We start from the raw sequence: 21822 nt of genomic DNA, 5'->3' as shown, positions 1-21822 counted from the left end.
CATCGTGGGCTGCTTTTGGTGTTAAATGCTGTCAGCTGACTAGAGCACACCGAGATGTGACACAAAGTTTGCCCCCCCCCCTTCGCTGTTTCTCCTCCCTGGTCAGGGCAGCTTCTGGGGCTGTCTGGGTCTTTTCTTTTAAGATTTTATTTATTTATTTGACAGAGAGAGACACACGGCGAAAGAGTGAACACAAGCAGGGGGAGTAGGGGAGGGAGAAGCAGGCTCCCTGCTGAGCAGAGAGCCCAATGCAGGGCTCGACCTGAGATCATGACCTGAGCTGAAGGCAGGTGCTTAACGAATGAGCCACCCAGGCGCCCCCTTGTCTGGGTCTTTTCATTGAGGACACTCCCTAGCTGTAGCTACTCTATGTGGGTTTTCCAAATCAAGGACCTCAGGCCAGGACCCCAGTGGTAGACAGTCACTTCTGCTGTGTAGACAGGTCCCCTTCCTCCTCTAGGACTGTTCCACTTGGGGCAGCAGTAGCAGCAACACCTATTTTGGGAAATGTCTACATATGGCAGCATTCCATCTTCCTATTTCCTATTTGGGAAAATAGCCCAGGACCTGAGTAGAGCGAAGGAGGCTGAGGTGTGGCTGCCCGTAACTTCTGTCTATTTGCCAGTGATTTACTTGCCTGTGATTTGCACTAAGACAAAAAGAACTTTTGCATTATTGACGATCATTGATCACAGCCTTCCAAAAAGAGAGAGAGGTTGAGAGAGATGGAGGCCCCTGGCCAATGGCCCAACAGTAAACCAGGAGGGTGAGGTGTGGAGAAAGGAGGGGAGGGCCAGGTGGGAAGGGAATTTGTGGAGACAGAAGGACACAGAAGGACACCAAGAAGAAAGTCTGGAGGAGGCGCTGAGGGTGGGTGGGCCAGCTGTCAAACCGTCCTGCGGGCTTTGGAATGGGCCCCCCCTATGGCTGGTCTCTCCCTCTCCCCAGCTAAGGACACTTCACGACTGAAACTGTTGGCACGGAGAGTCACTTCATAAAGATAAAAGGGTCAATTCATCAAGAAGACGTAACAGTTTTAATGCTGGATGGACCTAATAACAAGGCGTCCAAATGCATGAAGAACCAAGTAGACAGAAAGCCCGCACGGACATGGAAGGCCAGCTCCCCCCGAGCCGCGTGGAGCGGACACGCGAACGCGCCCAGCTCTGTGTCTCGGCCACGGTCGCTTTTCCATGTCCACTTTGTGCTCAAGCCCTCTCTCAGTCCTGGTTGTCTGGGACGGGGCCCCTGCCTCCCTGAACTCAGCTCCCGTCATTCCCTTAGTCCCCCCACCGACCCTGACCGACCCCGACCGACCACGTGTGTGTGTGTGGGGGGGGGGTGTCCCTCGCTGGGAATCCCGGTTCCCCACACTGGGGCAGCGCCCAGTCCCCACCTCCCGCCTCCGCTCCTGAGGCCACCTCCTCTCTCTTTCCTTTCCCTACTTCATTTTCTTCCATACCATTTACCTCTACAAACATTTTATGTATTTTACTTATCACGTTCATATAAGCTCCCCTGGGTCCACATCTGTTTAGTGCACCATGTCCCCAGTGTCTAGAACATGCCTGATACACAAAGCAACAGTTATTTGTTAAACGAAAAAAAAAAAAAACCCAACTAGGGATGAACACCCGAGACGGGCGCGGGAGGACCGAACGGGAGGCTCGGCTCTCAGCCCGGGGCTCTGGGCGTGGCCCCCCCTTGCGGACCCAGCCCTCCTCCTCCCCACTCCGCTCTCGTACAGGTGCGGCGCGGGGAGCGGGGGCGCCGGGCTGGGGCGGCGGCGGGGGCTCGGAGCTCCCCGCGGGGCCGGGGCAGGAGGGGGCCGAGCCTGCGGACCGCGGGCGGGGGGCCGAGAGGGGAGCGAGGCTCGCGGGGGAGGAGCTGGGGGAGGGGAGCGAGGAGGAGCGGCGCGCGCGGGAAGGGGAGCGCGGAGCGGGAGCCGCAGGGCGCCCGCCGGGGCGGAGGGAGGCGGGGATCGCGAGGGCGCGGGCCGGGCAGAGCCCCCGGGGCGGCGGGGCGGCGGGGCGGGCGGCGCCCGGAGCTCGGCGCGGGTCGCGGCGGAGATGCGGCGGCCGCCGGCGGAGAGACGCGGCGCTGCGCGAGGAAGCAGGACCCTGGCGGGCGAGCGTGGGGTCCGCACCTGCGTGGCCCGGAGCGGGTAAGCTCTCGGAGCCGAGTGCCGCCGGGGGTGGACGCGCCGGGGCCCTGGCGGCTGGGAGTCCGGCCGTGGCGGCCGTCCCGAGGGCGCTGGAGCGGGGAGGGGGCGCCACGGCTTGGGGCCTCCGTGACCCGCGGGGCCCCCTTCTCGGTGCCTTCGGACGGGAAGCGCGCGCGCGCGCAGGACAGAGGGTCTCGGAGGACCAATCCGACCCGCGGGGAGCGTCCGTGAGGGGCGCCGTCCCGGAGCCCCGGGGCGGAGTGGGGGCCGAGGCAGCGCCCGGAGACGGCTGCGGGATCCCAGGAGCGCATTCGGGGCACCCCCGCGCGGGGGCGACATCTGGCCGGGCGGGGGGCGCGACCCTGGGTCGGGGGCTGTGACGCCCCCACGTGGCCCCGGGCGGCGGAGGGAAGCGGGGCGCTGCCCCCTGCCGGCCAGGTCGCGGTGCGGCGCAGCGCTGGGGCCAGCCCTTTGCCGAGGCGAGTGGAAAGAGCGTCCAGTGTGGAGCCTCGGCTTCCAGACCCGAAGCCCGGCGGGCCCGGACTTGCTTTGTGACCTTGGGCAGGTCACTGCATCTTTTCGAACTTCAGATTGCTCGTCTATCAAATGGAGGGGATACTTCTCCCACCCTGCACGATCCGTGGGAATAAAGGAACTGCTATAAGGATGCCTTTTTTTAGACTGTAAAGTTCTGTATAAATCCTAGCTAATCACAGAATGTCAGAACTGGAAGGGCACTAAGAAATCTGCTTTGCTGCAGACGGGGAGAGTGGAGATTTGATCGCGCCCAAGGTCACATTACTTGTAAGAGGATCTAAGACTTAGCCCCCTGCCTCACTGTTGGAAGTTCAACAGTTCAGCGCAGGTACTCTCCATCAGACTGCATTAGCAAACCGGGCTTGGCTATTTACTAGCTGCCTGACCTTGGGAAAGCCCTTTACCTCTCTGAGCCATGGCTTTCTCCCATGTGAAAAGGGTTAAGAATGCTGCCTTGCAGGCTTCCTTGTGCAAATCCAATGTGGTCATTGCTCAGCACAGCGCCTGGGCACTCAACAACTCAGCCATTAGCGGAAATCATTGCTCTGATTAGTGGGAGTCATCTCTCAATCTCTTCCTTGGAATTAGCCTCCAGTGTTTTCTGATTGAGCACACGTCTCTCCACTGTTCGGGGGCTTAGCCTTCCTCACAGAGACCTGGAGGGACTCTTTACTGACAGCAGCAAGTAAGGCCACTTGGACAGCTGAACCTTCTCCAGCTTTTGGTCCTGTCCAGCAGGTAGGGAGAAACGGGTGGTCTTTACTCTGGAGGCATCCGGGAAGCCAGGATCTAGCCACCGCCTGGAAGGGAGGGGCTGGCCAGCTGGACCTGACTGGTAGGGCTTAGGGCTTCCTCTCCTCCCCCTGGTGCCTAGTAACAGACCCAGAAATACAAGGGTGCTTCTCAGAGTTTGTCAGATGCATGGCGGATAATGAGGGTGAATGGACAGGGTCATCTCTTCTCTCCTAGGCTGCAGATGCATGACAGTTCTTGGTGAAGTGATGTGACTCTGAGTGAAAAGACATTCTCAGAGCTGGGAGTTCCCGGGACCTGAGAGGCCCCTCTCATTGTGGATGGTTAGGGGTCTGGGGCTCATGCAGAAGGGCAGGGGTCTGCCAAGGTCACTGGTGTCCTCCAGCAAGCCGAATTCTACGGACATCGTTCAGTCTTGAACTTTCTCTCTGAGTAGCAGATGACACGGCTGACCCCTCCTTTCCTCTGGACACACTTCTGGCTCCTGCGATGTGGCACTGTCATATTTTCCCTTCTTCATTTCTTCTTTTTGCAGGTTTATCCTTCTTTCTACAGCCATTAGCTGCTCTACTCCCCCAGGCCCTCTGCTCTGCTCATACTAGACACTCTCCCTGGGTGTCTCACCCACCCCCGCTGGCTTTAGTTACCACCTCTGTGCATGTGACTCATACAGATTTGTCCCCAGCAAAGATCTCTCCTCAGGCTGTAGACCTATCTAGGTATTGTCAGCCCCACATTGTTCTAGACACTGGGGATATAGCGATGGGCTTGTCAGAAGGCAAGTTTTGGGAGGGGGTAGGCGTGAGACAAGCAGAGAGGAGCAGAAAATACCAGATTGGGTGAGGTGCTAAAAGGAGCATCGAGCAGGATGATAGCCTAGAGAATGAGAGATCCTCGATTGTATTGGTCGGTCAGAGCTTTGCCAAGGAGGTGATATATATCTTTTAAAGATTTTATTTATTCCTTTGACAGAGATCACAAGTAGGCAGAGAGAGAGGAAGGGAAGCAGGCTCCCTGCAGAGAGCCCCATGCAGGGCTAGATCCTAGGACTCTGCCATCATGACCTGAGCAGAAGCTTTAATCCACTGAGAATTAAAGGCAGAAGCTTTAATACACTGAGTCACCCAGATGCCTCTCGTATATGCATTTGAAGAAGATAATTCAAGGGGCACCTGGGTGGCTCAGTGGGCTAAAACTTCTTTTTTTTTTTTTAAGATTTTTTTTTTCATTTATTTGACAGACAGAGATCATAAGTAGGCATAAAGAGAGGCAGAAAGAGAGGGGGAAGCAGGTTCCCCACTGAGCAAAGACCCTGATGTGGGGCTTTATCCCAGGACCCTGAGATCATGACCTGAGCCAAAGGCAGAGGCTTCAACCCAGTGAGCCACCCAGGCGGCCCAAGGAGGTGATATTTAAGTGTGGGGTGGGCAGCTGGTAAGAGACAAAGTCAGAGAGGTAGGTGTCTTGGGCAGCAGACAGTGTAGGGCCTTGTGGGCTGTGGTGAGGATTTCGGATTTTGTTCTGACATGGGAGCCACTGGAGAGTTTCAAACTGGAGAGTGCAAATGCTATTATTTCTTCAGGGCTCACTGAAGCCTTACAAAGGAGTTCTCCTATACTGATTGCCATCCTACTGTGTCGTGGTCCCTGGTGGGCTGTGGGAATAGGTAGCTAGCTCTTCAAAGAGCTTCCAGGCATGGGCAGGGAGAGGCACAAACAGTCCTGGAGTCTGGAGAGGACTTCAAGGAGGAAGGTTTCGCATCTGGTTCACCAGAAAAGGCTTCCTGCAGTAAGTAGTTTTTTTTTTTTTTTTTAAAGATTTCATTTATTTATTTGACAGAGAGATCACAAGTAAGCAGAGAGGCAGGCAGAGAGAGAGGGGGGAGCAGGCTCCCCACTGAGCAGAGAGCCTAATTCGAGGCTCGATCCCAGGACCCTGAGATCATGACCTGAGCTGAAGGCAGCGGCTTAACCCACTGAGCCACCCAGGTGCCCCAGAAGTAAGTGGCTTTCAATAAGGACTTCAGATCAGAAGGCAGATGACATCAGGTATGCCTGAAGGGGAGTGGGATAGATTGTTTTTCCAGGCAGAGGGGAGTCAGCCTGAACCGGGACGTGAATGCCCCAGATGTGTGTGAGGAAGTCAGGGGAGAGGAGATGAGACTTGTAGGGAATTAGAGGTCAGGCTAGGGAAGAAGTCTGAGCTGTTCAGAGCAAGACCCTGGGTCTGCCCATGTATGTGCTGTGTGACCTTGAGCAGATTGCATGATCTTTCTGAGCCTCAACCTGCTCAGACATGAAAGGGAAATAACTGGGTAATTGCTGGGGGAGAAAGGGGCGGGGATGCCGAGTGCTGCGGGTAGGTGAATGGGAACGGGATTGTGCCTGCCAAGGAGGAAACCGGAGAGGCTGGTGTGGATGAGGAAGATGATGGCTGTATCGAGTTTGGGACCTGCCCAACTCCCATAAGTGGTGGAACGAGTGGACACATTTCAGCAAAGAGGTGACAGTTGAATTCAATCCTGGGAGTGAAGTTGCCTTTGGGTGGGTGGATGAGGGGTCCCCCTCACAGAGGGCGCTGGGCTTCACGACACATGTATACCACTCCCCCCCGCCCCTTGCAGAAATCAAGTCCAACAGGGAGACAGGCAATCAGCAAATGAGCCCACTGCGGTAGGGAGCGGGGAGTAACCAGTTCCATCTCTTGGGTCCAGAGGAACCTGGAGGGAACAGCCTGTGCGAAAGCTCAGAGGAGTGAGAGAACCACAGTGTATTTGCAGGAGGCCTCAGCCACGCTGGAGGTGGGGTTTTCTGCTGAGTGCACACAAAGAGGAGTGGGAAGGACTGGACCGTGCGGCCTCTGGACAGGTCAGCAACGGGAAGTGAAGAAGGATTCAGGGCGCATGAAGGGAAAAGTTCTCCAAGGATTCTTCCGTCTGTGGAATAGCTATCATTGGCCTCAACTACTGCCTTGTCCTCTAGCACTCCATTTCAGGGCTACTTTCCGAAGGGGTCTCAGGGTCACAGCAGGTCTCTCCTACATTCCCAGGGCTCCCTTCATGCTCCAGTGTCATCCTCAGTGATGTCTGTGGACCCAGGTTCCAGGAGCAGTTTTCCCAGGGCCGCCGGAAGTCTTCCGGGAACAGGGTCCACGTGTGCTTGGCACATGGTAAGGCTTTAAGCGAACAGCTGTGGAATGGTTGAAGAAACAGGCTCAGAGAGGTCGAGAAACTTGCCCAGAGTCACAGAGCTAGTAAGTGGCAGAGCAGGGAAGGAAATTCAGTCTACCTGACTCTAAAGCTTGTGTTTGTAACACAGCTGGATTATGGCTCCCAGCAGAGTGAGCAGATGGTGAAGAACAGGTTTTGGATCCCATAAGCACTAACAAATCCCATGTTTCATTTCTAGGAAATGAATTCCTATTGTTCAAACCTTGTTTATCCAGTCTGGAGAAGACAGCATCTCACTTGTCCTGAAAGTGGTTTATTCACTCCATCAGCTCAAGTGCTGTCTGGGGACCCAGATGTGCAGCAGGGGTGGGGGGGCGGTTAGAGGGGTGGTAGCAGCGGGGTGAGCTCCAGGACCTGGGGATGTAGCCCTAGAGGCTTCTGGCAAAGTGTGGTCTGCCCCTCCAGTCTGCTCCAAGAATCACTCCCCTAGTATGGAAACCCAGACGGAGGTGACTGGGAGATTGGAAAATGTCAAAAATGTATGTGAGTTGGGCACAAGAGCCTCTGGATACTAATGTCCTTAGTCTCAAGTTCCTGCTGCAAATGGGAGGCATCTGAAGGAGCACTGATAGGAATCTGAAGACTTGGTCTTTGCCTATAACTCGCTGTGTGCCCTTGGGCAAGTGTCCTGCCCTCTCTGGGCCTCTCTCCCTGTCAGCACCACAAGGGAGTTGCAGTAAATGATTCCTGAGTCCTTCCTGCTCTGACACTCGGATCTTCTTAAGTCCTGGCGCTGACTTGGCTGTTATCTCCTGCACCGTTCACTGCGGTGCATGGAGCAGCCGCATTTACCTGGGAGCTTGTCGGCAATGCCGAATCTCAGGTCCTGCTCCCGCCCCACGGAATCAGCACCTGCGTGTTTCCTAAGGTCCCTAGGTAGCCCGTGGGTTCATTCCAGTGTGAGATGAGCTGCAGTGAGCGGCTGTTTCTGTCCTCGCTCTGGGCTGTGCTGAAAAGGTAGGTGGAGGATGGCGTGCATGCTTCCCTGGGGTCGGGGCGCATTCAGGTGCGAGTGGTGGAGCAGGTCCCCAGCAAAGAGTCTGTGAGTGTGTGCAGGCTTGCGTGGGCTATTTGTGCAGTGGAGGGCGGAGTGGAACACACTCACCTTTCCTGAGCGGTGGAGCAGGGAGGCGAGCAAGCCGGGTTCCTATCCTAGATCTGCAGGGTCTCAACAAGCCATTTATCTGAGCTGCGCTGGGCAATGGGAATAACACCAGTAAGACTGACTTTAGAGGGTGGGATTAGCCTTAAACGAGTGGATAAAGGAGACGTGCTGAGAACAGTGCCTGGCGCACGGGGAGCTCGTAATAGCGCCTGCCGTTCCTTTGCTGCTACTGCTGTTCCAGCCCCCGCGCGCGCTGCGCCGCAGACAGTCCCAGCCCCGCCCCTGGATTGCGGGAGTTCCCTGAGGACATAGTCCCAAAATGACCCCTAGGGGGCGATAGCACCCCTTGTCGAGAACCCCTGGCTGGAGAGCACCACTATGCGATATAAACAGGAATCAAGCCACAAAGGTAATTTTAGATTTAGAAAATTTAGAGGTAGCTGTGTTAAAAGGAGAAGGAGAAGAAAGAAAGAAGAAGAAGAAGAAGGGGGGAGGGGGAGGAGGAGAAGGAGAAAGAAGAAGAAAGTGAAATGAATTTCACGTATGTTTTATTTACTCAATATGTCCAAAATATGATCAACTAACTGATAGAAAAAATTATTAGTGAGATATTTTACATTCTTTTTGAAACTCTTTGAAACTCAGTACGTTTTACACTCCAGCCCATCTCAAGTAGCCACGTCTCAAGCCCTCAACTTAGACAACTGCCACGTGTGGCCAGCAGTGATAGCTATCCGAGAATTTTTTTAGCACTGGCTCTCATTCCCAGCTGTGTCAGATATTACCCACATGGCCTTGGGCTAGTCATTTCACCTCTCTGGACCTCAGTTTTTCCGTCTGTAAAATGGGGGTACTAAGTCTGTCTCCAAGCTGTAGTATGAGAGGCAGATGGAGAGAGTTTAAAACCCCTTTGCCCGCTTTCCCACAAGCAGGGGAGGAAATCCGGTGAGTTGTCAACCACAAAGCCTTTGTGCAAGGCTTAGTCGTTCAAGGTGGTCCCTTCCCTACTGAACACTGGTAATAACTCAGTGCAAAGCCGTAAGTAGGAAGGTGTTGCCTTCTCAGACTTCCCTAGCTGTTGCAAAGGTCTGGAAAACAGGCTTCACCTGTCTTGGATTTTTTATTTTTATTTTTTTAACATTTTAATTATTAGAGAGCGAGAGGGAGCATAAGCAGAGGGGAAGGGCAAGGGGAGAGGGGAGAGGCAGGCTCCCCGAGCTGAGCAGGGAGCCCCAGTCAGGGCTTAATCTCAGGATCATGACCAGAGCTGAAGGTAGATGCTTAACCAACTGAGCCACCAAAGCACCCCAAACCCTTGCATTTTCAAGATGGAGACACTGAGGCACAGAGCAGGAACTGACTTATCCAAGGCCAAAGAGTTTATGGCAGAACGAAGCAAAGATCAGGGCTTCCCACTCAGGTCAAGTTCTGTTAGCGCCCCTTCCTCTTGCTCTGGGCTAGGTGTCTGGGCTCTAGGGATTAACTAAGCCATGGTCACTGCACTCAAGGTCCAGTGATGGAGACAGTCCAGCATGGTAAGAGCTGTGGTGGTAGGAGTCCAGAAGCGGGGTATCTAACCCAAGCTGGGCTGTGGATAGAAAGTTAGGGAAGGCTTCCTGGGGCGATGCCAGAGCTTAGTCCTAAAGTGTAACAAACCATGTAACAAACCACCCCCAAACTCAGTGGATTAAGAAGGCATTTATTCCTATGAATTCTGCATCTGGAGACCGGCTGATTTAATCTGAAATTGGCTGGGCATTTCTGCTGGTTTAGCAGGGTTCACACAGGCATCTGCTGGTCCACTGAGAGCCTCTGTCCTAGGCTGGCTTTGCCTGGGGGCAGTTGGCTGGAGTGGCTCTCTGCTCCATGTATCTTTGCCTCCTCTAGGGACCGATAGGCTCACTCCTACATGTGTTCATGGCAGTGGCCGAGTGTAAGCAGAAACCTGCACAGCCTCTTGAGGACTAAATTTGGAACTGGCTCACTGTCCCTTCTGCTTCATTCTGTTGACCACAGCTAGTTCATACTGAACCCAAACTTGAGGGACAAGGAAATCTCCCCCTTCTTTTGACGGGTGCTGGTGGAGGCAGCATGAGATAGTAGAAGCACGGAGCTGAGCTGAGAAGGGTGGGAAACCGTACTGTGTGATCTTAGACAAGGCATGTACCTCTCTGGGCATCAGCAATCCCAGCCGATCGGGTTGGATTGCATCATTTAACGTGTTTCTTCTAAATCAGGTTTGCCAGGGAGGGGCTGTTCATTATAACTAACCATGGAGCGTTCACTATATGGCTGGGCTTTCTGTTCAACTCACTCAAACATAACAGCACTTTGAGGTTGGTATTGTTATTGTCCACACTTTCTTTCTTTTTTTAAAGATTGTATTTTATTTTACTTTTTTTTTTTTAGAGGTTTTATTTATTTGAGAGAGAGAGTGTACAAGCAGGGAAAGGGGCAGAGGGACAAGCAGACTCCCCACTGAGTAGGGAGTCCAACAGGAGGCTTGATTGCAGGATGCTGAGATCAGGACCTGAGCCAAAATCAGATGCTTAACCATCTCAGCCATCCAGGCACTGCAGATTTTATTTTTTTTAAAGCAGTTTTTTTTTTTTTTTTTTACAGACAGAGATCACAAGTAGGCAGAGAGGGAGGAGGAAGCAGGCTCCCTGCTAAGCAGAGAGCCCGATGCGGGGCTTGATCCCAGGACCCTGGGATCATGACCTGAGCCGAAAGCAGAGGCTTTAACCCACTGAGCCACCCAGGCGCCCCTTATTTTTTTTTTAATATTTTATTTATTTATTTGACAGAGATGACAAGTAGGCAGAGCGGCAGGCAGAGAGAGAGGAAGGGAAGCAGGCTCCCTGCTAAGCAGAGAGCCCAACATGGGGTTTGATTCTAGGACCCTGAGATCATGACCGGAGCCAAAGGCAGAGATTTTAACCCACTGAGCCACCCAGGTGTCCTCCAGATTTTATTTTTAGGCAGTCTCTATACCCAGTGTGGTGCTTGAACTCACAACCCTGAGATCAAGAGTTGCACATTCCACTGAGTGACTCAGCCAAGCCCCCCTCATCCCCATCTTCCCTATGAAGAAACAGCGCAAAGAAGTGAAGGGAAAGGCCCCGGGGCTTCCATCAGTGCAGGTCAGTTTTGCCTGTTCTTGAACTTCATGATGTTTGAATCACGTGTGCTGTGTCATAATGTGCAGCTTCTTGGGTTCAGCATGACGCCTGTTCCTTCTACGTGGTTGTGCGAGGCAAGGAGCTGGAGCTCCTTCTCGCTGGTGTACAGTATTCTACTGCATGAGTCTGCCGCAGCTCATTTCTCCGTTCTACGGCGGCTGTCTGTTGGGATAGTTTTCTGTCTGTGGCTGTTAAACCGTGCCTGTGTGAACGATTCTTGCACAAGTGGTTTGGCGGACATACGTGCAGGTTTTTGTTGGTTATATGGCTGCGAGTAGAAGATTTTCGTAAGAGGTTTGGCTTCTTAAAATTTTTTACATTTTCCAGATTTTATAATTAGAGAAACAGGTGAAGGATAGACTTGCTTGTGAAACGAATTAGAAGTCAGCTCTTGGGCTCAGATACAGACAGACACACCCATGTTAACTCTTTTCCAGTTTTCTCCATATATATTACTTCACACTCACAACACCCCCAGAGAGGTAAACTTGATGCCCTGATTTTACAGAGGAGGAAACTGAGGTTGAGGGAGGTCCCATGCCCTGGAGAGGAGAGGGCCATAGCTGTGGATGCACTTTGTAAAATATAAAGCATTCCTCAGATTTGTGGAGAATGATTTCCCCATCCAGGGCTCACTCAGCCATACCACACGGCTTCTAGAGAAAGCACAGACACAGATTTCTCTGGGTGGGGGGATCTATCCTACCATAACAAATCTTTATCACAGAGCCCAGGGTTTTTTTCTTCCAAAAAGATGAGACTGGCTTCTGAGGATACATTAAACCCATATATCCTCTTGGTTTCTGGCAAGGTTTTATGACTCTGTTAAAATAAAGATCCTTTAGAAAGGGGAGGTGACTGATCTTTCTGCAAACGGAATGAGCCCTGGGTAGGAAGCACTTGTTAAAAGGGCTACAAAGAGCCCCTGCTGTGGACCAGGCTCTCATCCTTCCCACTGAACCCACAGAGCAGTTCTGGGAGAAAGGTGCTATTACCCCAATTTACAGATAGAAGAAGAAAAGCCCAGGAGGTGAAATGACTTGCCTCCACCCCACAGTTGGGACTGTTTGGGGGAAAAGGAACTCAGTCTTATTACCACTTCCCAGGGTCCATTGGACTGTTTCTCAGTCCATTTAAACTGACTCCACCGGGAAAAGCAGGAGCTGGTACCAGTGAGGATTCCTGGGTACAGAAGTTGCTCATGGACATCCAGGAATAGGAAGGAGTGCCATTGGATCTGGAAGGTTCCTTCCACTTCCTCTCTTGGGACAGGGGGTTCCCCTGTCTCTCTGCTCTTTTCTCTGTCTACTCCCTTCTCCTACATTTCTCTGCAGACCTGTTTTCTTATTTACCTATGGTTTTTCTGCTGCCCCCAAACCTGCCCTGGCCTTGGTCTTAGCCATGGCCAGATTTCAGCCTCGGGGTCCTTGACTTGCAGGTTGCACCTCCTCCGTTGTCAATCTTCCCAGCTCCTCGCAGTCTCCTTGCTAAATTCCCAGGAGAGAATCTGGATGGCTCATTTGGGGTCATGTGTCCGCTGGTCCAATCAGCGAAGCTCAGAAGTGGTCTGCGCCACAAGCTGAGATTGACACCCTGCTTTTCCCCTCCCTCTCACTGGAGAGATGCTAGCGCTGAGAGTATATGGTGTGGCTGGGGTCTGTGCGGTCTAGACTCTGCAGGGAGACACCACTGGGCTGAGGGGAGTCCTTGCTGCTGCTGCTGCTGCTGCTGCTGCTGCGGTAGTTTATAGGGGTGCGTTCGACAAGGGAGAATCTCCCTGGTATGGATGGTAGTGCAGACAGTGGCAGACATGACTCACTAAAATGCACAGGGATGGCTTGTTGGACAGTAGACTGAGGAGACCTCATTGCCTGCAGACCTGAATTTGGTTGGACACATCATAGAGAAACCAGAGAAGTCATCACTCACTCTGTCAGGCATTTGGATCGATGGTCTTACCAGTTCTCCCCAAGCTTCCGTGAGGTCCAAATTATCAGCTCCAATCACAGAGGCAGTGCACGCCCAGAGAGCTTGCAGGACTTGCCCAACGGCCATAGCAAGAAAGTGGAGCAACAGGAATTGGAACCTGATCCTACCTGACTTAAAATGTATGCTTTGAGGGGCACCTGGCTGGCTCAGTCGGTTAAGTCTCTGGCTCTTGATTTTGGCTAAGGTCATGATCTCAGGGTCCTGGCATTGGGCTCCCTGCTCAGCAGGGAGTCTGCTTGAGTATTCTGTCTCACTTTCCTTCTTCCCCTTCCCCTGCTCATGCTCTTTCTGTCTCTCAAGCAGATATATATATTTCAGAGGCACCTGGGTGGCTCAGTGGGTTAAGCTTCTGCCTTCAGCTCAGGTTATAATCTCGGGGTCCTGGGACGGAGTCCTGCATCGGGTTCTCTGCTCAGCTGGGAGCCTAATTCCTCCTCTCTCTCTCTCTGCCTGCCTCTCTGCCTAGTTGTGATCTCTCTCTGTCAAATAAATAAACAAAATTAAAATATATATATATATATATATTTTAAAAGATGTATGCTTTTAGCCACTGCCTGCCATCTTTATACCCTCGTTATACTTGTCAAAGTCTCTATAGTTAGTACACATCACATACATGATCTTACTGGAAGTATGAAACATCCTTTGGGGCAGCATACCGATACTTATATTTCCATTTTACCAAGGAAAAAACTAAGGGTCCAAGAGAAGTCGTGACTTATCCTTAGTTACCTGATGGTCGGTGGCAGAGCTGGGACCAGAACCCAGATCTTCTGGATTCAAATGTATCAACAGGTATTACTGCATCAAAATGTGTCCGTGTCATTGCTGATACTATGGTTCTTTTTTTTCAAATGTACAAAATTGATTGTCTAAGAGAAATAATTACAAATATATCATTCCCTATAAAAAATTATGTATTATAATATACATACAGTTCAAAGAATAATCATCAACATTCATGTACCTACCACCACCTTAAAAACTGCACAATCTCATTCCTGCCTTTTTTCCCCTCCAGGGGTGACCACAATCCTGGATTTTACATTTAACGTTTCCTTGCTTTTCCTTATGGCTTCACCAACATATATTTATGTCTCTAAACACTTTGTTTCTCCCTGCGTGTTTGCGACTTTGGCACTCAGTGTTGCTTGTGAAAAGCACCCACTTGAATACAGCTTTGGCTTATCGAGGTTGGCTTCTCCGCGGGGCCCTGGCACAGGGATACGCCACATTCTACCACTCTCCTGTGGATGGACGTTTCGGTGGTTTCTAGTTGTTTCTAGTCCGTGCCATGGTGACCATTCTTGTTCCTCTCTGCTGATGAACACAGAGAAGAACCTCCCTGTGATCCACACCTGGGAGCAAAATGACTGGGCCATGAGGTAATCCTTGCATTCTCAGCTTTATGAGATAATATCAGAGTGTTGGCCAACGAGATTCCTCCTCTTTCCACTATGCTGGTGGTAGGTGACCATTCCCGTTGGTCCACACCCTCATGGGGTGCCGCGGCAGGATCAGATTGAAAACGTCTTCCTTGACTGCTGGTTGAATGTGCTATCTCACTGTTGCTTTCATTTGTATTTTTTTGTTTTATTATCTGAAGTGCGATAGGAGAGGCAGCTGCTTATAGAGCTACAGTCTTTATCGCCAAAGGTAGCAGGATTGTGGGAAATTTCTCCAACGTTGTTGAGGGTGGGGAAGGACAGCAGGCAGGAGAGGAAAGAGAGAGCTTCAGAATCATGTGGCTTCCCTCAAAATTCCAGCCCAGCATTCCCGACCAAGGCAAGCTACCCTGTCCTTCCAAGATGTCACCCACCAGCCTCCCAGGCCTCTCTGAGCCCACGCCTTTCACTGAGTGAGGCCATCGGAATGCCTGGAACCCAAGAGACGGCCACATGGATGGGTTTGTGAGGCAAGCGCACAGCCCTCCATAAAAAATGACTGCACCTGGTCTGTCTGGAAGGAAGAACATTCCAAACAGTCCAACCCAACTTCACATTTTCCATGTGAACCAAAGTGGGAAGAAAACTTGAGCCAGAGGTGGAGCATGGGGTGAGAGGGTCGGAGAGGGCATCATTTTCACCTATCCCTGTGAGGCCCCAAACCAGTTTCACTCCTGGAAGCACATGTGCCTTAAGGCTTTTCTTCCTGATCCAGGCAGTGTGGAGAAGAATGGAAATCTCAAGAATGACTCCAGACCCAGTTTTTCCACTTCTAGCTGGGTGACCTTGGGCAGATGACATCACCTCTCTGCTCACTTATAAGGTGGGGCCATAATGCCCATGTCACAGTGGGAGACTCTTGGCCCCAGGGCTAGCTCAGTGCCTACAACATAGCAGGAGCTTTATAAAAGACCTAATAATAATAATAATATCTTTTCAACTTTGGGAATGTTCTTGAGCAGGCTAAGATTAAGATTGGTTTTCTTGGGGTGCATGGGTGGCTCAGTCACTTAGGTGTCTGACTCTTGATCTCAACTCAGGTCTCAGTCTCAGGGTTATGAGCTCAAGACCTGCATTGGGCTCCGTGCTGGGGTCAAGTCTACATTAAAAAAAAAAAAAAAAAAAAAAAACAGATTTGTTTTGTTTTTTTTTTTTAATTTTTAAAGATTTTATTTATTTATTTGGTGGGGAGATCACAAGTGGGCAGAGAGACAGGCAGAGAGAGAGGGGGAAGCAGGCTCCCTGCTGAGCAGAGAGCCCGATGCAGGGCTCAATCCCAGGACCCTGAGATCATGACCTGAGCTGAAGGCAGAGGCTTTAACCCACTGACACCCAGATGCTCCAGATTTGTTTTCTTAAATTGAGAATGTTTCCCCTCTTCTAGGAATATATATGTTATTAAAGATTTTATTTATTTATTTGAGAGAGAGGGAGACAAAGAAAGAGCATGAGTAGGAGGAAGGGAAGAGGAAGAGGCAGGCTCCCCACTGAGCAGGGAGCCAAGGTGGGGCTCTATCCCAAGATTCTTGGATCATGACCTGAGCTGAAGGCAGACGCCTAACCGACTGAGCCACCCAGGTGCCCTGGGAAGATACATTTTTTTAAGCTGAAGTTCCCCCAGTTTGAGGACTGGAAGAGAAACTATTGCATTGTCGTGGTTTAGTTTCTTAATGGTTTAAAAACCAGTCAATCAATGGACACAGACTGAACTTTCCCAACAAGTCCCTGAGCCTTTCTGCTGAGTCAGATGGTAATGAGACTTGAGACGACATCGCTCAGTGTTTACTGGGTTTCAGAGGCCGGCCTTGCTAGGAGTGATGGAAGCTGTCGAGACAGGTAGGGTGGCTGTCTCGAAGACAAAATCTGAGACTCAGAAAAGGGTAAGGGATTTGCCCAAAGTCATACAGGAGGGTGGGAGAGAGGAGGGATTGTAGCCCAGATTGTCCTACCCAAGCCAAGCTCCCCCCTGCACCCAGCTCCTCCCACCTCTGGTGCCAGCCCCCTCCTGAGCCTTCTCTGCTACCCCGCCTCTGTTCTCTGTGCTCCAGCCAGCTGGGCTCTTTCCCAAGCCTTCACTTTCTGACCTCTGGCCCTTCGCTCTTCCCTTTCCAGCCACCAGGAATGCCATCCTTCCTGACCTTGACTATTGAAATCTTCTTAATGTAGCTACCCATTGAAGCTATATACAGCCCTTAAGAATGATGTTATGGGAATGACTGATGGAACAAAGTTCAAAATATATTAAGTTGCAAAACACACAAACTATGAAATAAATTCATACATAATTATAATCACATTTTTAAAGTGTGTATATATAAATCTGCCTGGCCAGCTCTATCCCAGGGGGCTACCAGTAGGCCCCACAGTCTTCAGCTGGGGTTGTGCGAGAGATGGGCCTTAATAGAGTGCCATCTGCTTTATCTTACCCCTATTATCTTGTACCAGAGGCTCCAAGCTCCAAGAAACCTTTGGCTTGACCATGTTCCAAATCCTGAAACCCAGATTCAAGCACACAGAAGAGAAAATGAGTCTTTAAGGGTTTTTTTGTGACAACATTGCCAGTTTCCATTTAGAAAGCTGAATATAGGGGCACCTGGGTGGCTTAGTCATTGGGCATCTGCCTTTGGCATGGGTCCTGGTTCCAGGGTCCTGGGATCGAGCCCCAGCATCGGGCTCCCTGCTCTGTGGGAAGCCTGCTTCTCCCTTTCCCACTCCCCCTGCTTGTGTTCCCTCTCTCTCTGTGTCTCTCTCTCTCAAACCAATAAATGGTATCTTAAAAAAATAAAAATAAAAAGATTAGTTTAAAAAAAAAGAAAGCTGAATATATTTTCTGGAGTTGAACTTTCACCATGAAAAATGCTCATTGTTCTAATTTCTGCAATTAACTTCTCTGCTAACCAAAAGGTGTTTTTGTGTTTTTGTCTTTGTGTTTATTTTAAGAATCATGCATGCCCACTCTAGGAAATTTGAAAATTTTTTTAAGAATAGAAGAAAGGGGGCCACTTCTGTGGCTCAGTGTGGGTGAGCATCTGCTTTCAGCTCAGGTCATGATCTCAGAGTCCTGGGATCGAGCCCCACGTCAGGCTCCCTGCTCAGTGGAGAACCTCCTTATCCCTCTGCCTGCTTCTCCCCCTGCTTGTGCATGCGCTCTCTCTCTCTCACTCTCGCTCTATCTCAAATAAATAAATAAAATCTAAAAAAAAAAATAATCAAAGAAAGTCTCTAGGGAGAAATACATTGTAAAAATTTGCTATCTTTCCTGGTGACCTTTTTTTTTCTTCTTCTGTGCACAGAGTTGTTTTGTTTAGTTTTCGTTGTTGCTGAGCAAATAGAATGATGGTTTCTGATTCATAACTTACAAAGCTGATTTCATGTATTTATAACAAGCCTGTGATGCTTCCAGAGGCTCTGCCCCCTCTGGGAATTGTGGGGGTGGGACTTGTTGGTCTCCCCTGTGTTCTCCTGACACTTTTGACAATGCTAGTTTCACTGTGTCACTGCTAGCACTAAGCAGTGTGCTTTTAAACTTAGAGTTCATCTCAAGTGTCTCAATTGTCCTTCTAGAACCTAACTCTTGCCTTCTTTTCTTTATTAAGTCCCAGAGCTCTGGACGTGTGCCCTTCTTGATGAATCCTCAGTGATCGGTTTGTTTTGCCTTCTCTAAGCTCATGCATACTTCAAGTCTTGGGAACCAGAATGTTTTGTCTGTTCGGGCTCAAAGTGATCAGTGGGACGGGAACCAAAGTTAAGTGCCTCATGATGTGTCAAGATGAACTTAGGAAAATGGTGAGCTGTTGACCGGACTACTTCTGAGAATCTGCTGGTACTTCTTTTCGTCTCTGGTTTTAAAAGCTCCCCAGAGGCAACCTGAAACCCTGACTCTTCTCAGAATAGGATGGGGGAAATTCCAAAGTTCTCATTAAACACATTTATCCCTCAAGCTTTGGAAGGAGCCCAAATGCCAAAAGTGAGAATCCCAAAGCAATGTCCACATTAGTGTGAGCTCCTGATAAATGTCTAACAAATTCAGCATGTGTCCTCTGGGCTTGAAGAGTTGCTGGGCAAAGTTCCAGAATAGTGAGACGTCTTGGGATTTATCCAGTTTAGGAAAGACCTTTAATTACCAGCTGTCACCTCACTGTTTTCAAATAGTCAAGTCTTGAGGTCTTTTCACTGTGGGCCATACTGATGGAGGGCCCCCACCAGCGTGAAGCAGAAGGATGACCTTGTCCCATAGGCAAGACAACTGTGAAGGGAGCTGTGTGTGTCCAAGTCTGCGAGAAGAGAGAGCCACCTAGAATGTCCCCGCCAAACCAGTCCCTGGAAGGCCTTCTCCAGGAGGCCTCCAATAGATCCCTGAATGCTACGGAAACCCCAGAGGCTTGGGGTCCAGGGACACTCCGGGCCCTCAAGATCTCCCTTGCTTTGCTCCTTTCCATCATCACAGTGGCCACGGCCCTCTCCAATGCCTTTGTTCTCACCACCATCTTCCTCACCAGGAAGCTCCATACTCCAGCCAACTATCTCATTGGCTCCCTGGCCATGACTGACCTCTTAGTCTCCATCTTGGTCATGCCCATCAGCATCGCCTACACCACCACTCGCACCTGGAGTTTTGGCCAAATCCTGTGTGACATCTGGCTGTCTTCCGACATCACGTGCTGCACGGCCTCCATCCTGCATCTCTGTGTCATTGCTCTGGACAGGTACTGGGCCATCACGGATGCCCTGGAGTACAGTAAACGCCGCACAGCCGGCCGGGCGGCCGCCATGATCGCCACCGTCTGGGTCATCTCCATCTGCATCTCCATCCCGCCACTCTTCTGGCGGCAGGCCAAAGCTCACGAAGAGATGTCGGACTGCCTGGTGAACACGTCTCAGATCTCCTACACCATCTACTCCACCTGCGGGGCCTTCTACATCCCGTCTCTGCTGCTCATCATCCTCTACGGCCGCATCTACGTGGCCGCCCGGAACCGCATCCTGAACCCGCCTTCGCTCTACGGGAAGCGCTTCACCACCGCCCAACTCATCACCGGCTCTGCGCGGTCCTCGCTCTGCTCCCTCAGCCCCAGCCTCCACGAGGGGCACACCCACACAGCCGGCTCCGCTCTCTTCTTCAACCACGTGAAAATCAAGCTGGCCGATAGTGTCCTGGAGCGCAAGAGGATCTCCGCGGCTCGAGAAAGGAAAGCCACGAAGACGCTGGGGATCATCCTGGGGGCCTTTATCATCTGCTGGCTACCCTTCTTTGTCGCATCTCTGGTCCTCCCCATCTGCCGGGACTCCTGCTGGCTCCACCCCGCCGTCTTTGACTTCTTCACCTGGCTTGGCTATCTCAATTCCCTCATTAATCCCATAATATACACTGTCTTTAACAAGGAGTTTCGGCACGCCTTTCAGAAAGTTGTCCATTTCCGGAAAACCTAGTCTTATTTGCGGGTGACTCTTGTGATCTGTTGCATCCTGTAACCCACTGGAATTGTCTTGTTTATTTTTCCTGAGATTTGGGTCCATCCTGATATGTTGGGTTTGGGTTTGACCAATAGAATTGTTCAGCGTTCTTCTTCCTGTTGTCTTCTTGACTTCTGTGCCACCCAAAGTGGGGCAGCTTTGTGAAGGGTGACAAGACTGAAGATTCCACTTAGCATATTTTCACGGCTCATCCATGTTGGGAGAAATGGGATCCCTAGGATTCCCCGTTGATTGAATTCAGATGGGAAGCTGTCCGACTCTACAGAGAGACCCTGGGTTCAAATGGGAGGCTTTCTGGTCTACCTAAGTTTTGTATGGAGCTCAGAGGAGGAGAGTATGTGAGGTTATGACCTGAGCTGAAAGAGAATTGGAGTCAGGGTGGAGAGTTCTCCATACAACGAGGCACCTTGATTTGAAAATAACAGGCAGGGGCACCTGGGTGGCTCAGTGGGTTAAAGCCTCTGCCTTCGGCTCAGGTCATGATCCCAGGGTCCTGGGATGGATCCCCGTATGGGGGGGGGGGGTCTATGCTCAGCAGGGAGCCTGCCTCCTCCTCTCTCTCTGCCTGTCTCTCTGTCTACTTGTGATCTCTGTCTGTCAAATAAATAAATAAAATCTTAAAAAAAAGAAAAAAGGAGAACAGCTACCCCCTCCCCTTCCTCCTTCCCCAGGAGTTGCACCGCCTTAATGTTCTAAAGTTAAAACCCACAATCACCCTCAAAGATGTAGATTGACAGGCTTTGGACCCACCAAGCTTTGAGTGGGACACGATTCTGAATTTTGTTTCATTAATTTTTTTTGAATTATTTTTTTTTTATATCCTGTTCTCATCAGAGATCTTAAGATGTTGAGTCTTGTCAAATAAAAAGCATGAGATGTCATGGTCAGTGAGGTCTTTGGGTAATTTCCACCCCTCGTCCCTGGATGAACCTTTCAATCCACTTCAGTCTCCACCATTTACTGCGCACCCACCGGAGGCCTGGCCCTGTACCATCATACTGGCCTCTCCTCTCTCACTGGAGCCTCATCATAACAATGAAAGCCAGTCTCCTGATGGTTAAAGCTGAGCACCTGATGCCTAAGTTCAAATTCAGTTACTACCAAATTCTAGCTGGGTGGCCTGGGGCAAGTTTTTGAAGACCTCCTTGCCTCACCCTCTTCAGCTCTAAAATGGGGATAATAATAGGTACGTTATTGTATAAAAGCAATACAATGCTTTGTATTGCGCTGCAATGTTTGTGGGGTGCCTACAATGTTCCTTGTGCACATTTTGTTGTTGGCTCTTTATCCCCAATTTACAGATGCAGTAGAGAAATGTTCCTATTGTTAGGGAGGATTTCATAAAGAGGGGCCAGACTCCCAAGAGCTGAGCCTTTGTGGCACGGGGAGCTGAGGAAGGGGAGATGAGATGGGCTGAATCCTCTTGGGGGAGATGGAGCAGAGCCGAGGAAGGTAGGCAAGGTCACACCAGGTGGAAGAAAGAGCAGGCACAGAGACATGGAAGGTCTGTAATGCTCAGTGGGGGGTCTCTGGGCACAGAGAGAAGAAGGAGAGGCCGGAATATGGGATATCAGGATGGGAGGGAAAAGACAGATACCAAAATGGGAAGTGGGCAGGGGCCCACAGAGAGGTCTTGTGTTGACCTTGAGTTTCCTGATGGACATTTCACAGAGTGCTCTCGGGACCATCTGCTTTAGATCCAGCAAGCTTGTTAACATTGGATTTGTCCCCGCCTCAGATCCATTAAATCAGATCTCTGACAGTGAGGCCCAGGAATCTGCATTTTTAAAAAGATTTTATTTATTTATTTGACAGGCAGAGATCATAAGGAGGCAGGGAGGCAGGCGGGGGGCAGGGAGCAGGGCGAAGCAGGCTCTCTGGCTTGATGCAGGACCCTGAGATCATGACCTGAGCTGAAGGTAGAGGCTTTAACCCACTGAGCC

The 21822-nt window shown here is 50.9% G+C and overlaps 1 protein-coding gene across 1 annotated transcript; it reads left to right on the top strand.

Annotated features, from left to right (window-relative positions):
- The first annotated feature begins 2041 nt into the window (after positions 1 to 2041).
- On the top strand, positions 2042 to 20371 carry HTR1D (5-hydroxytryptamine receptor 1D). The gene is made up of 2 exons (XM_045063943.1): positions 2042 to 2164; positions 18001 to 20371. Exon 2 carries the CDS (start codon positions 18704 to 18706, stop codon positions 19832 to 19834), a length of 1131 nt encoding a protein of 376 aa, XP_044919878.1. The 5' UTR covers positions 2042 to 2164; positions 18001 to 18703; the 3' UTR covers positions 19835 to 20371.
- Positions 20372 to 21822: the final 1451 nt, after the last annotated feature.

This window comes from Mustela putorius, unplaced genomic scaffold (assembly GCF_011764305.1).
Source record: "Mustela putorius furo isolate JIRA1106 unplaced genomic scaffold, ASM1176430v1.1 tig00003853_pilon_pilon_pilon, whole genome shotgun sequence".
NCBI classification, from domain to species: Eukaryota; Metazoa; Chordata; class Mammalia; order Carnivora; family Mustelidae; genus Mustela; species Mustela putorius.
The sequence above is the reverse complement of the archived record's forward strand: the minus strand, read 5'-3'. Positions and strand labels throughout refer to the sequence as shown.

Coding starts and splice junctions, on each gene's coding strand:
- HTR1D (XM_045063943.1), top strand. CDS start 18,704: ATGTCCCCGCCAAACCAGTCCCTGGAAGGCCTTCTCCAGGAGGCCTCC.